Source organism: Callorhinchus milii, unplaced genomic scaffold, assembly GCF_018977255.1.
Source record: "Callorhinchus milii isolate IMCB2004 unplaced genomic scaffold, IMCB_Cmil_1.0 Scaffold2, whole genome shotgun sequence".
Taxonomy (NCBI): Eukaryota; Metazoa; Chordata; class Chondrichthyes; order Chimaeriformes; family Callorhinchidae; genus Callorhinchus; species Callorhinchus milii.
Window position 1 is genome coordinate 19,325,987 of NW_024704743.1, and position 15,208 is coordinate 19,341,194.

General features: G+C 41.9%; 1 protein-coding gene across 1 annotated transcript in view; it reads left to right on the forward strand.

Moving 5' to 3' along the window:
- Positions 1-15,208, forward strand: part of malrd1 (MAM and LDL receptor class A domain containing 1) — a 180,725-nt gene that overhangs the window by 55,283 nt on the left and 110,234 nt on the right. Inside the window, 3 exon segments of the mRNA XM_042332367.1 lie at positions 5,465-5,678; positions 6,404-6,651; positions 12,929-13,220. Of these exon segments, the coding sequence (XP_042188301.1) occupies positions 5,465-5,678; positions 6,404-6,651; positions 12,929-13,220 (754 nt within the window).

Genomic DNA, 15,208 nt, shown 5'->3' on the forward strand with positions numbered 1-15,208 from the left:
TCCTATCCCTCTGGCCTTCCACCCACGGAGATCCTGAAGCAGCCGTCCAGCTGCTCCATGATCGCCTCTCCTCCACCTTCAAGTCTTTGGTCCCCCTGAAATCCAGGACCATCTCCAAACCCACCCGATCCCCCTGGTATAACAATCATCACCTCTCCCTAGAAACCCAAACCTGGCTGCTCGAGCGCAGATGGCAGAAAACTGGCCTGACAGTTCATCGCCAACTGTGGCTCGAGGATCTCCACAACTACCGCCGTTCTTTGATGTGCGTGAACATGAGAACATAAGAACATAAGAATTAGGAGCAGGAGTAGGCCATTCAGCCCCTTGAGCCTGCCCCGCCATTCAATAAGATCTATTCTTATTGATCTATTCTAACTCCACCTACCGCCTTATCCCCGTATCCCTTAATCCCTTTATCCACAAGAAATCTATCAATTTCAGTCTTGAATATGTTAAGGACTGAGCATCTACAGCCCTTTGGGGTAAAGAATTCCATAAATTCACTACCGTCTGAGTGAAGAAGTTTTTCCTTAACTCAGTGTGAAAGGGCTTACCCCTAATTTTAAGACTGTGACCCCTAGTTATAGTTTCTCCAACCAGGGGAAAAAGTCTCTCACTATCTATTCTGTCATGCCCCTTTCTATAAGATCACCTCTCTTTCTTCTATATTCTAGAGAATGTAGGCCTGAATTGCTCAACCTATCCTCATAACTCATCCCCCTCATCCCAGGCACTAACCTAGTGAATCTATGTTGTACCCCTTCCAAGGCGATTACATCCTTTCTTAAATAAGGAGACCAAAACTGCACACAATACTCTAGGTGGGTCTCACCAGGGTCCTATACAGTTGCAGCAAGAGTTCCCTACTCTTATATTCTAACCCTTTTGTAACAAATGCCAACATACCATTAGCCTTTTTAATTGTTTGCTGTACCTGCAAACTAGCTTTTTGCGACTGGTGTACAAGTCCCTCTGAACACTAGCACTATTTAGTCTCTCCCCTTCTAAAAAATAATCTGCTCTACTGTTTTTGCCACCTAGGTGGATGACTTCACACTTCATCTGCCACCTATTTGCCCACTCACCTAGCCTATCTATATCTCGTCGCATTTTTTTAATGTCATCCTCGGTGTTTACTCTCCCTCCTAGTTTAGTGTCATCCGTGAATTTGGATATATTAAGTTCGATGTCCTCATCTAGATCGTTGATAAAGATGGTAAATAGTTGAGGCCCAAGCACTGATCCTTGTGGCACTCCACTAGTCACATCCCGCCAATCTGAGAAGGACCCGTTTATCCCGACTCTTTGTTTTCTTCCCATTAGCCATTCTTCAATCCATGCTAATATATTTCCCTTAATTCCATCGGCCCTAATCTTGTGAATCAACCTTTTATGCAGCACCTTATCGAATGCCTTTTGGAAATCTAAATACACTACATCCACTGTTTCCCCCCTATCTAATCTACTTGATATGTCCTCAAAAAATCTAAAAGATTTGTTAAGCATGACTTCCCTTTTGTAAAGCCATGTTGACTCTGTCTAATCATATTGTGATCCTCTAAGTATCCCACTACGCAATCCTTAATTAAGCATTCTATAATTTTACCTACCACCGATGTCAGACTGACTGGTCTATAGTTCCCCATCTTCTCTCGCCCACCCTTCTTAAATAGTGGTGTTACGTTTGTGACCTTCCAATCAATCGAAACCGTTCCAGAATCCAAAGAATTTTGGAAGATCAAACATAAGGTCTCCACTATCTCATGAGCTACTGCTTTTAAAACCCTAGGCTGCAAACCATCAGATCCAGGGGACTTGTCACTTTTTAATGTCAACAATTTCCCTAGCACCAATTCTTTGCTAATGTAAATTTCCCTAAGGTGCTTCCTATCATTAGCCCCTTGGTTCATCTCTATTTCTGGTAAACTTCTTGTGTCTTCTAACGTGAAGACAGAAGCAAAGTATTTATTTGGGACTCTGCCATATCCTTATCCCCCAATGTAATTCCTCCTAGCTCTGCCTGTAATGGACCCACATTTACTTTTGCTCGCCTATTCCTCATAATGTATTTATAAAAACTCTTACAATCTGTCTTAATGTTCCTAGCTAACTTGCCCACATAATCCATTTTCTCACTCTTAATGAGATTTTGGTTTTCCTTTGTTGGTCCCTAAAATACTCCCAGTCCTCAGGTTTGCTACTCTTTTTGGCAGTTGCATAAGCCTTTTCTTTTAGTTTTATACTTTCTCTAAGTGCTCTAGTTAGCCATAGATGAACTGCTTTTCCTGTGGTACTCATATTCCTTAAGGGAATATGTAAACGCTGAGAATTATGCACTACATCTTTAAACGTTTGCCATTGTTGGTCTGTTGTCATACCCATTAATCTAATTCCCCAGTCTATTTTAGCTAATTCTTCCCTCATACCTGCAAAGTTAGCTTTATTTAAATTTAAGACCCTTGCTTCGGATTTGACTACATCACTCTCTAACTTAATACTAAATTTTATTGTGTTATGATAGAAGGCGAAAACGGCTTTCTACTCCAAAATCATCTTGGAGCCTAAAAACAATCCTAAAATCCTTTTTTCCACCACTCACTACCTCCTCCATGCGCCCCCTCAGGCCTACTCAATTTTCCAATGCCAAGTGCGAGGAGGTCATGAACTTCTTTTCATCCAAAATACACAACATCCGCCAGGCAGCCTCATCCTCCTGCCTCTTGTCACCCACCACCATGCTCTCTCTGTCCCCCTCACCCTCCCCATCATCAGCTCCTTCCACAATCCCCATCCTACATTCCTTCCTCCCCATCTCTCCTTCCTCCCTCTCACCCACCATCACCTCAATGAAATCCACCACCTGCTGCCTCGACCCCCTCCCCACCAACTTGCTGGTCACCCAGCTCCCCCTCCTCTGCCCACTACTGGCTGATGTCATCAACCAGTGCCTCTCCTCTGGATCAGTCCCTGCCTCCCTCGAAACTGCTGTCATGACCCTCCTCCTCAAAAACCTTCCCTAGATCCCTTGAACCCCAGCCACTACCGCCCTATTTCAAACCTGCCCTTCCTTGCAAAAGTCTGAGAATGTGTTGTTGCCAATCAACTCCATTCACACCTCTTCTCCCACTGCCTCTTCGAACCCCTCCAGTCCAGTTGCTGCCCTGCCCACAGTACAGAGACTGCGCTTGTGAAAGTCAGATATGACATCCTCTTTATCTGTGACCATGGCTCCCTCTGCTTCCTTGTCCTCCTGAACCTCTCTGCCGCTTTTGACACAATCGATCACGCCATCCTCCTCCACCGCCTTTCCTCCATCATCCACCTCAGTGGACCGCACTCACCTGGTTCGAGTCCTACCTCACAAACCGCCAGCAGTACATCTGCACAAAAGGCTTTTCCTCCCTCTCCCACCTGGTTACCTGTGGGGTACCCCAAGGTTCCATCCTTGGCCCCCTCCTCTTTCTGATCTATATGCTCCCTCTTGGGGATATCATCCGCAGACATAGGGTACCCTTCCATATGTATGCAGACAACACCCAACTCTATTTTTCCACCTCACTTTGTGACCCCCAGTCTCCTGGTGTTCTGTCAACCTCAGGAGCTGGATGAGCGCGAATTTCCTTCAGCTGAATGTTGACAAGACGGAAGGCATACTTTTTGGCTCTTGTCAATGTCTAAAATCACACAATTCTTACCTCCTCTACCTACCCGACCTCCCCCTAAAACTCTCCGAACCCTTACGCAACCTAAGGGTCAGGTTCGACCCCCAATTATCCTTCCTCCCCCACATCCGGTCCCTCACCAGCACCGCTCTCTTCCACTTCTGACGCATTGCCCGTCTCCACCAATACCTCACTCCAAAAGCCGCTAAAACCCTGGTCCATGCCTTTGTCACCTCTCGGCTGGACTATTCAAATGCCCTCCCCTCCACTGCCATTCACAAAATCCAGGTCACACAAAACTCTGCCACCCTCATTCTTACCCGCACCAAACTCCACTCCCCGATTACCCCAGTCATTGCCAGACTGCACTGGCTGCCTGTCCCAGAGAGGATCGACTTCAAGATCCTCACACTTGTCTTCAAATCCGTCCACTCCTCTGCAGCCCCCTACCTCTCTGACCTCCTCTCTCCTCCCAATAATGTCTGTTGCCTTCGCTCCATCGGGTCTGGCCTACTCCTTGTCCCCCAGGTCCACCGCTCCACCATCAATGGCCATGCCTTCAGCCACTACACCCTGAGGCTCTGGAGCTCCCTTCCTCACTCCCTTCGCCTCACTTCCCACTTTCAAGTCTCAGCTAAAGATCTTTCTTTTCGACCGCGCCTTTGGTCACCTTCCTCCCCCTGGCTGGGCGCCGGGATCCGTTACTGTGAAGTGCTCTGAGACGCTGTCCAGGGTGGAGGGCGCTGTACAAATCCAAGCTGTTGTTGTTATGTTCCTATGCACTTCCTGTTACTAGCAGGAGTCACTATTTCCAACTCCTCTTGCAAACCCCATTACGTCCCATTTTTGCACAGAGGACTAAAATCTTGGAGATAATAAAATATTTAATTTTTTTTTCACTTTCAGTTTAGAGACAAAGGTACTTTATCTTGTAGGCCATCACAAAGAACCTGACTGATTAAAAGTGCACTGCTCAAATATTTATTAAATATTCTGTTCAAAGAGAAACAGGAGTATGGAGTTCAAACTGAACAAGACTGAATTGACTTCAAGTAACCAAATTATTTAATTCTTAGGGACTTAAAGGGTAACCGTGAGGCTGCTTATTTGTTTTATTTTATCCAGTCTCAAAATGATTGCAATTGAAAGAAACAGCAGGAATCTTTGAAACATATTCTCTGAATTAACCCAAGCATGTAGCGTATGAAATGCAGGATTATTATTGTTTCATGTCAAAAGCCAGCCTGATCCCAGCAAGCTAGAACGGGATATGAAATTGCTGTTGTAAAAAAACACTTGAGGATCAACCATTAATCTCATGACCACCCACCCCACAAGCTGCAAATAGCGTCTACTTCAAACAAAATGTATTAGCTAGTCAGTCAATTGTCATAGCCAGGCTGATCAAGTACCCTGTAGGTGCTTATTATTATGCTCTCCTCTCAGCCAGCTTCTGCCGTTGTCTATACATTGCCACTCTTAAAGTTCAATATTCACAATGCTTTATTTCTTCCAATTGTAGCAATTCTACTATGATTGTTGTTCAGCAAAATCTATCTGTGAACCAGAAGCCCAACATTTCCCAATGGGAATTAGTCTGAAAATAATCACGCAGTGTTTTGGAAAGTTCATGAATTCAGTTTAAATTTGGATGCCATGTTTCTGTAAATTCTCTTTAAGAACAGTGGAAAACAAAGGTTTTCAATTGATGAGTGCATTTAGGAATGTTTCAAAGAGTCCATCTGTTGCAAGCATTTAAATGCTATTGCAGTAATTGTGTATTTGTTTAACTTTTGCAGATTATCCTCAGGGCTACACGTGGTGTGAGTTACATGGGTGATATTGCAGTGGATGACATTTCCTTTCAAGACTGTGCACCCCTTCTGATCCCTGATAGAGCATGCAGCTCCGATGAATATGCATGTGCCAACAAGTATTGTATCCCTAAGGACTGGCTCTGTGACTTCAATAATGACTGCGCTGATCACTCTGATGAGCATCCAGTCATCTGTGGTAAGTCATTTATTGTGCTGGAGTGGATCACTCATCCTTATTTATAGAACAAAGCACCATGAAGGACTAGAAGATTGGAATTCGCAGCACAAGGAAGAAAAGGGTGGAACAAAACTGCTAAAGGAAGGGGGTCGTGGAGTGGCCCAAGAGAGACAAATTAGCCTGAGGGAGTGTGGTTGATTACTCTGACCGTTCCCCATTTTCAGTCCATTTTCAAAGCTAAACTTTTCATGCACAAGAAGATCGAAATTCCATTTTGCCTTAAGATATAAGTTTGCAGTCGTAGACGTGTGAATATGATAATATGAAAAATTAAAATCAAATAAAAAATGTGGAAAATTCTTCAATCCAATATTAATTTGAAAGCTGTTTTCCAAAGTTCTTAACAAGCTTCCAAATGAATAATAATGATAATAATATAATAATCCTTAATTTGGGATAGTGCCTTTCTTGTATGAAGACTGAATTGTGGAATTTTCCACATTTCTATCCAATCTGAAATGTTAGTATTTTAAATTTTCCGTCTCACATCTTATGACTTGGTGTAAGTTCAAGCCAATGATCTCAAGATAAAATAACACAGCAGAGTAGCTAATACGGACAAGAACTCCAGCACAGGTTTGATGGGTTGAATTGCCCCTTTCTGTGCTATAGCATTCTATGATTCTATGATCTGTTCAGTAAATCTTGAGATATACTTTTCTAATTGCAAGTTTCATTTTCAGACACTGTTTTAGGGCACTGTGATTTTGAATTTGACATGTGCACCTGGAGGCAATTGAGGGATGATGCTTTTGACTGGACTCTTAAACCAGGAAGAACACCATCAATGGGCACAGGGCCAGCCACAGATCATACCCTGCGTGATCCATCCGGACATTACATTTACATCGAAAGCTCATTCCCACAACTTCCTGGGCATGTAGCAAGGATTTCTGGTCCACCCATCAGCAAACAAAGCAAAGACTGTAAGGTACAAATATATTTAAAGATTTAAATTGGTTGATCCCCTTCAATTTGGCAGTTGAGGAAGAAGCTAGGATTTAGGCATAGAAACAAGGGCAGTCAATAACCCATTGAGTCAGTTCCACTATTCCATTAAATATTGGCCGATCTTTCAATCACATTTCTCTACCTTTTTTCCAATAACAACCAACAACAACAAATTACATTATATAAAACCTTAGTTGGACAAGCAGCAGGAATATGCTATATATTCACTCATCTGCATCAGACTCTGATCCAAAAGTGGTCTTGGGGCTATGATAATCACAAACAAAATCCGGTTCTATGCACACGCATGAGTTTATTAGGAATGCAATCTAGCCACGGAATGCGTCACTAGATGCCAATAATGGTAAGTATATCTTTCCGTAGATCTTAAACTCAAAATACTGAATACATTGCTCCAATTCACGCCTCTCATTCAAGCCAGCCCTCAAAGCGTAACTCTTTGACCATGCCTTCACTTATCTGTCCCCTCCCCCACACTTCCAGCTCCCACCCCCAGCTCAGGTGCCCATCCAGCACTGTTAAGTGCTTATATAAATTGTAAGTGAGATTTGACTGGTGCTCTGTACAATTGCAGCTGTGCTATCCATGCTTTTATATTCCCAATTCTTTGCTTTATGCTCATCATTCCATTTGCCTTTAATTGCTTTCTGCATCTGTGAACTAGCTTTAACATGAGGCAGCTCAGGCTCTCAGCCAGTTGTGTGAAGAGCTTTGAGACATCCTCCTGCTGTGAAAGGCACGATATAAATGTAAATTGGTGTTATTGTATTATTTGGAAACGCCAAATAGATATGATATATTTTGCCGATGATTTTGTACTGATACTGGCAGTAAACAAAGGGATGTCCTGGAGGATTTCTTTCTATAAGAGCATCTTACATTCACACCAGCAGACACTGCTGCAGCCAGCAATAGAGTTCATTACCTGGCCAGCTGTTTGACTGATATGGGAAAGGATCCCTTTTCAGTAGTTTTTCCTGCAAAAACGTGCCCAATTGGGGAAAACTGAGAATACACGACAGTGAAGACTTTGCTTTTAGGATTGGGAGGCCTGAACCACCTATCTATCATCAAGCTATCTGAAAAAGTGGAAAACATCTGGTAATGGAGATACCATCAGCAACGAAAACTCCACAAATAAAAAAGGCTTATGATCTCACTTACAGTGGAATCCTATTAGGTACAATGGTTAGTTTCAATCAAAGCCCTTATAAAAGGATACACATGTCAGACATAGACATAGTTCCTGTAGTGCATTGGTTAGAGCACTCGCCTCGCAAGCGAGTGGTTCGATTCCTGGACGGGATGAAAGCTTCCTTATTCCAAATGCCTCCGTTTACCGAGCAGTAAGTAGGAACCCAGTTGTTAGTTGACTGGCGGATTGCTTTTCTGGGAATAATAATCCCTCAAAAAAAAATTTGGTCATTCAATCCACAACTGCTTGAGGGACCCTGCTGTGCTCAATTGGCTGCTGCGTTTCGGTCAGAAAATATACAGTCAATGCATTTTACAGTATTTTCTGTGAAGTGCTTAGAGACATCATATATCGAATGCAAGGATTATTATTATTACATTCTCTGTCAACTACAGTATAAAGATGAACCTGATATATCAAATGCAAGAATTATTATTATTACATTCTCTGTCAACTACAGTATAAGGATGAACCTGAGCCCATCTACAAATTAGCTGACAAAGGCTGCCCGTGTCTGATATTATGCACCTCAAACTGTACGCAGGAACTATATAGCTTGCCCAGGAAATATACTGCATGAGTATCATATCTAGGGATCTGAACTCAACTAATTTGGCAACATAACCCAGCATCCTGTTTGTTGTGTTTATTCCACCTCACATTGTTTTGACACTGTAAGTGATGAATCAACTAACACCCTTAGATCTCTGTCAACGGTTTCTGTCTCTTCTAATGTATTCCACTGGCGGGTGGGTCGGTAACCCGAGGACACCGATTTAAAATAGTTATTAAAAAGACAGAGGGGAGGTGAGGAGAAATTTTTTCAAACAGCGAGTTGTTCGGATCTGGAATGCATTGCCTGAAAGGGTGGTGGAAGTCGATTCGATAACAACTTTTAAGATAGTAGATCATTTTTTGGGGAAGATAAGTTTGCAGGGCTATGGGGAGAGAGCGGGGGAGTGGGATTGATTTGGACAGTTCTTTTCAAAGAGCCAGCACAGACATGATAGGCTGAATGGATTCCTTTTGTGCTGTATAATTCTATAGCGTACACATGTTTCCTAATTTTACTTCTTATATGCACTTTTCTGTGTTAATAATGATAAATTTTGTTTTTGATATAGCACTTTACCACGTTGTTGAGACGTCTCAAAGTGCTTTACAGGATATAACCTGCCCACTCCCTCCGTTCATCGGGCTCTGGTCTGCTCCATGTCTTCCCCCCTACCATCAGTGGCCAGGTTTTCAGCCTCTATGGCCCCATACTTTGGAACTCTGTTCCATGGTCCCTTCGCCTCACTTCCTCCCTTGCCTCCTTCAAAGCCGGTCTCAAGACCCTTCTCTTCAACCGTGCCTTTGGTCTCCCTCCCACCTCTCTGCCTTCCCTCACCCCTACACCACCCCTTCCCCATGCTCGGGTCCCAACACTTGATTGTTCAGCACTTTGGAACGTCCTCACGACCTGAAAGGTGCTTTACAAATGTAATTTTATTGTTGTTGTACTGTAAAGTGGATTGACTGTATTTTATGAGTATTGAGCATCATTTGCCAGTCATCAACCCATGTGCGTACCCTATCAAGATCTCTTTGTAAGAGCTTGATGGCATCCTCTGAATTCAATTCTGTGAAATGTGGTGTCATCTGTAAATGTAACTTAATTTACCAATCCAAGCAAATTAATAAATACAAGAGACAGAAGGGGTCCCTGCTTAATAACTCTCCCCACTTAATACCTCCCATTTGGCATCTAATTAAGTCCTGAATCTGCCCTGCCATTTTAGATGTTTTTATAAGTTTACATTAAAACAAAACAAAAGCTACAATAGATGGAAAACCAATATATTAAAAAGAATTTCTACTTCTCACACAATTGATGTATTTACAGAAGGATGCTTTGTTTTCTGCCCTGACAATGACGGAGTATGTCAGACAAGTGCACATGCATGACTGACCACTATTTTCTTTAGTTGAAGAAATATTTTCTACAGTTGAAGAAAATATGAAAAACTGTACTTCCAGTTCAACTCTTGCAATAATATTTGCCTGGTAACCTTTTTAAAGCATAGGTTCCAACCAGGCACAATTTTAACCAACATTTGAATGAATTTAGCATAAATAGGCTGTTCCCTCTTATTGGTCAGTCCGTAAACAGGGGACACAACTCTAAGATAGTTACCAGAGGATCTAAAAGAAAATTTAGGAGGAATTACTCATGGAAGGTAGTGAGAATGTGACCTCAATGCCCAAAGCAACGGTTGAATCAGATAGTATAGAGGCATTTAGGAGGAAGCTAGATACACAGACGTAATGGGTAGGGTGGTCCTAGTTGGACAAGCAGCATGAAGTCTTGTCAGGCAGTACTCTCAATGGCAAGAGATTCGGTTTTAGGCGGTTATACTCCAGCAATACCCCAATGCACACTCTGGAGTCCCCAAGCCTCTTTGGCTGCCACATTTGCCTTCATATACACTTATTTTAATTTCCTCAAGCAGTTTGAGATGTTTGAACTTTATAAGTAATGTAAATGCCAAGAATATTATTATTAATAATTATGCATTGAATTAACTGCTCTGGAGAAAATTCCCCTGACACATTCCCACATTATAACATTCCAATGTTATTCACCCCTAATAAATAATAAAAAATAAAATAATAATAATCCTTCTAGACATCTCAAAGCGCTTCACACAATATATTGTAAAGTGAACTAACTGTGTATTTGTGAGCAAAATGTGTCAGCCAATTGCGCACAGTGGTGACCCACAAACAGTCATGGATTGAAGTGACCAATTTTATTGTTTTTTTGAAGGATTATTATCAGACGTATGGAATAAGGAAACTTGCCCAAGGTTTCGCCCTGCCGGAAATTGAACCCATACATCTACAGTTGAAGATGATAAATACATTTCATCTACAACTAATTAAAATCCCATACTATATTTATTAAAACATTCAAACCTAAGTAGACAGGAATCCTGGTAGGTCCTAGTCAACACCAATTGCTCCTCACAGCAGCTCTTACCTTAGCCCTTGTTTTCTTTTTCGCCAATATCAGATTCTCATTCACCCTGGTTCTGACAATAGTTTCTTTCGTTCATCATTACACATTCTTCCTCTACAGCAATCGGTTCCTGACCCCTCCTCTTTTTCCTTCAAAGGCATCAAGCTAGACATGGAGGTAGCTTCAACAACAGTCCCACATCACTGCATCCTTGAAAACCATCCCGCGCTCCCTTCCTCCACTGAACAAGATATAGTTTACATTTATATTATGCTTTCCACATCGGGAGCACTTCTCAAAGGACTTTAGACTGCTTTAATACTGGGAACCTAGGCTGGGGTGGGAACTGTAAAGGGTGGGGAAGAGAAAGATGACTGAAAGTGCAGTCAACGAGGTAAATCTTGAGGCTGGCTTTGAAAATGAGGAGGTAGGGGCTCCGGGATGGAGTTCCAGAGAGCGGGAACAGAATGGCTAAAGGCTCGCCCACCAGTGGTGGTGCAGATGGGGGCAGGAGACATGAAGCACGTCAATATTTGTTGAGTGACACAGCACTTGTTTTGTTTTAAATTCCATCCCTCCCTGTTGTAAGCAGAAAACATAAGTTCCCATTCAGTATAATTTATAATAGAATTCAACCTTGTGCCCTCTATTTATAACATTTAATTAAAACTGGTCTTACGCAAGCATTCGCATTTCATTTAAACTTTGTACTGAAAGGGCAACCAAGTAACAAATTACACACTGCGTGAAATAAAACTCTGAACGTTTGTTAGTCTTTTAAAAAGAAGCAAAAATATTTATTCTGTTAAAAATTGATGGCATTACCCAAAAGATCATTGTTCAATTATCCAGTACTGGCATTTACATTAATACTGTATTTTTTCTGGTGCTAACAATTATCTTATTAGTTAGCTTTGGCTCCTAATAATTTATTTTTGCTGTTGCTCAGCAAGAGATTATAATATCCATAAACAGAGACACCAATTATTCTCAATTCCAGGTGTTTTATTAAAGTAGAATTGAATTGAAAAGGCTCAGGGCCATGGATATTTATGTGACCTTCTCACTGTAAACCTATATATGCATTGCTGGTAATTTTAAGCATACACATTTGAACAAATCCTTTCCTTATCACAGATTTCTTCCTAATAAATTTGCCTGCTCCTAAAACAAAACAAATTATTCTTGCTTAGTACAGTGTAGCAGAATAAAATATATTGTAGAATACAAAACTGAGTGGCAATGTTCTTGAAGTATCAGTGCAGGAAAGAGATTTGGGATTTGTGGGATGGACACTGGAATTATTATCATTATTATTATCCTTGGGGGGAGGTAAGCAGGGTCTCCTTGGAGCTGTACTGGCTCAAAAGGTGACATGTTTGGTAACAGAATGTCAGAATCAAACCTACCTTCTGTAGTCATCTTGGTAGTCCAGTCTCTGAGCCACGCGTATCCTCAGACCAGTCACTGGGGGCAGGGAGTCATCCCACTCAGCTCCTGTTAACCTTGCAAGCTAAAGCCCAAATGGGTAAGATGGTCCTAGCTGTGGCAAGCAGTGGGAAAGCTTGCCAGGCAGTGCTCTCAATGTGGTTTTAGCTGGTTAGCTTCCAGTAGTACTCCAACACACACACTGGGGTCTCTTGCCATCCTGCACCTAATACTTTCCAGAATTAGGTAAGCAGGATGCAGGGAGAGTGCACATTCCACTCCAATAAATATTTCTGCAGTTTTTATATATTTATTTTTTGCTCCATTTCGAAAATCCAGGATGTTCTAACATGATTTGTAACAGGATTTCTTAATGAAGGAAGCAGCCTTTGACCCTGATTGTTGGGAGTATACTTTCACACAATCTACTTTCAGAGCAGATTTCCGGTGAGTTTGTGTGATACTTCTGGTTGCTGGAAGAAATTCAAATTTAGTCTCCTTAGTTAAGGAAGAAAAAGCCACATATTAGACAATAAATAAATTATTAGGCATTGTGAAAAATAATTGCATGTATATAGAACTACACCTGTATGATGCTTCTCTGTCTTGCAGATTCTTTTCTACTATCATATGGCAGGACATAGTATTGGATCCTTAATAATATACCAAGTGACTGTATCAGATCGCCGCACAATGCTTTTCAACTTAACTGGGGACCAAGGCAACTATTGGAAACGGGCTAAAATCCCTCTCAGTGCAGATGAAGACTTTGAGATACTGTTTGAAGGATGGGTTGGGAAGGGAACAAAAGGAGACATATCACTGGATGACATTACCTTCACAAAAGAGTGCATCCCTTCATCCATTGCTTTTGCTGAAGAACCAACTGTACTTCCTCCAACAGGTATGTCTTGACAATGGATCAAATTGCAGTAAAACTCATTACCATGTGCTGTCATTAATAAGCCATGCAATTCATTTAGTGCCTTTCACTTTAGAAGGACGCCTCCGAACATTTCACAGGATTTACAGAGGAAATCAATCAGTAATGATAAACATAATCCATAATTTATATATTTGTTGGAATATACAATAGATCTTGATAAATTTCCATTGTGGTTGAATTTCAGGTTGTTGATGCAAATAGGAAGCACGATGACCAAGAGGCCCTAAAATCTTCATGGTCTTAGCCTTAAAATTATTCTCTTCAAATTTAAATGAGGTCAGAAATCTTTCGGTCTCCAGTTTCTGGTTACAGGCAAAGGCCCCAAATTATGTGTACGTCTACTTGCAAGGAACGGCAATATTAGAGCATCTAAAAATAAAAGCAGTTTCACATGTTGTCTCCAAGATGATAACATTGTATATTTTGGCTGGTCGTCAAGACCAAAGATGGCAGCCAACATCTTAAGTTTAAAAAGCTCCTAAGGAGCAACATGGTGTCAAAGCTGTGGAGGTGTTCAGTTCTGAAATAAATAACAACAACTTGCATTTACGAGTCTTGTGGCTTAGTGATTAGATCACTTGCCTCACAAGCGAGAGACCTGGGTTTGAATCCCGGCAGGGCGAAACGTTGGGCAAGTTTCCTTACTTCCACACATGTCTGTTTACCTCGCAGTAAGTAGGAACCCGGTTGTTGGTCAATTGGCGGATCGTTTTTCCGGGCATAATAGTTCCTTCAAAAAAATTTAATAATTTGGTCACTGAATCCACGACTGTTTGTGGCTGCCGTATTTTGCCCACAAAATATGCAGTCAATTCACTTAGCAGAATATTCTGTGAATCAAGTCTTGAAGACATGATAAAAGTGCTATATCAAATGCAAAGATTATTATTATTATATAGCGCCCTTCACACCGGCGTCCTGGAACGCTTAGATATTTATTGATTGAAATAAATATATAGTTATTTCATAAAGGAAATGGGTTATGAAATGTCGCACATTTACCCCTCAGGTGAAATTCCTCTTGCTGCGAATCGTAGTAACTGTAACGGAACAGAATTTTTATGTAAAGTATGCTTTCTAATGAAGTACCATTAGGGGCAGTATATGTAAATTGTAAAGTCTTCAGAAATACAAAAGATAATTAATATTTCACCCTGTGAATTTATTTTCTGGTTTGATTCATTTTCTGCTTTGAACTCACTTGATTGCATTAATTTTGACCACCTACCCAGTGACTATCCTCGTGTGGGAGGGAGGTAAGTGGGGTCTTCTTGGACATTTCCATAAGTAGGTGACATACATCAAACTGGCTGGATACTCTTATGGTGATGGGTTTCCAAAAGTGCCAGATCCATCTAAACACCACCAACAACTTGCACTTATATAGCACCCTCCATGTAGATGCATCCACACCTTCAAGAGTGAGGTTGATAGATTTTTGGTAGGTCAGGGTATTAAGGGGTTTAAGGGGGAGTGGTTGGAAGCACGGTCGAAGAGGAAGGTTTTCAGGTGGGACTTGAAAACGGGGACAGAGGGGGCAAACCGGAGGATTGAGGAAGAGTGTTCCAGAGTTTCGGGATGTAGTGGCTGAATATGCGACCTCCAATGGTAGAGCGGAGAGTGCGAGGGACGAGCAGGAGGCTGGTGTCAGTCGAGCAGAAGTGTCAGGCAGTGGATTTGGGAGTGAGGAGGTCGGAGAGGTAGGGAGATGCGAAGGAGTGAAGGGATTTTGGACATAAGCGTGAGGATCTTGAAAGTCGATCCATTTGGTGATGGGGAGCCAGTGGAATCTGGCCAGAACTGGTGGGATGTGGGTACGGAGTTTGATCCGGGTAAGTATGCGGGCAGCAGAGTTCTGACTGAGCTGCATTTTTTGAATAGTGGAGCTGGGGAGACCGGTGAGGAGTGCGTTTGAGTAATCCAGGCGGGAGGTGACAAATGCATGT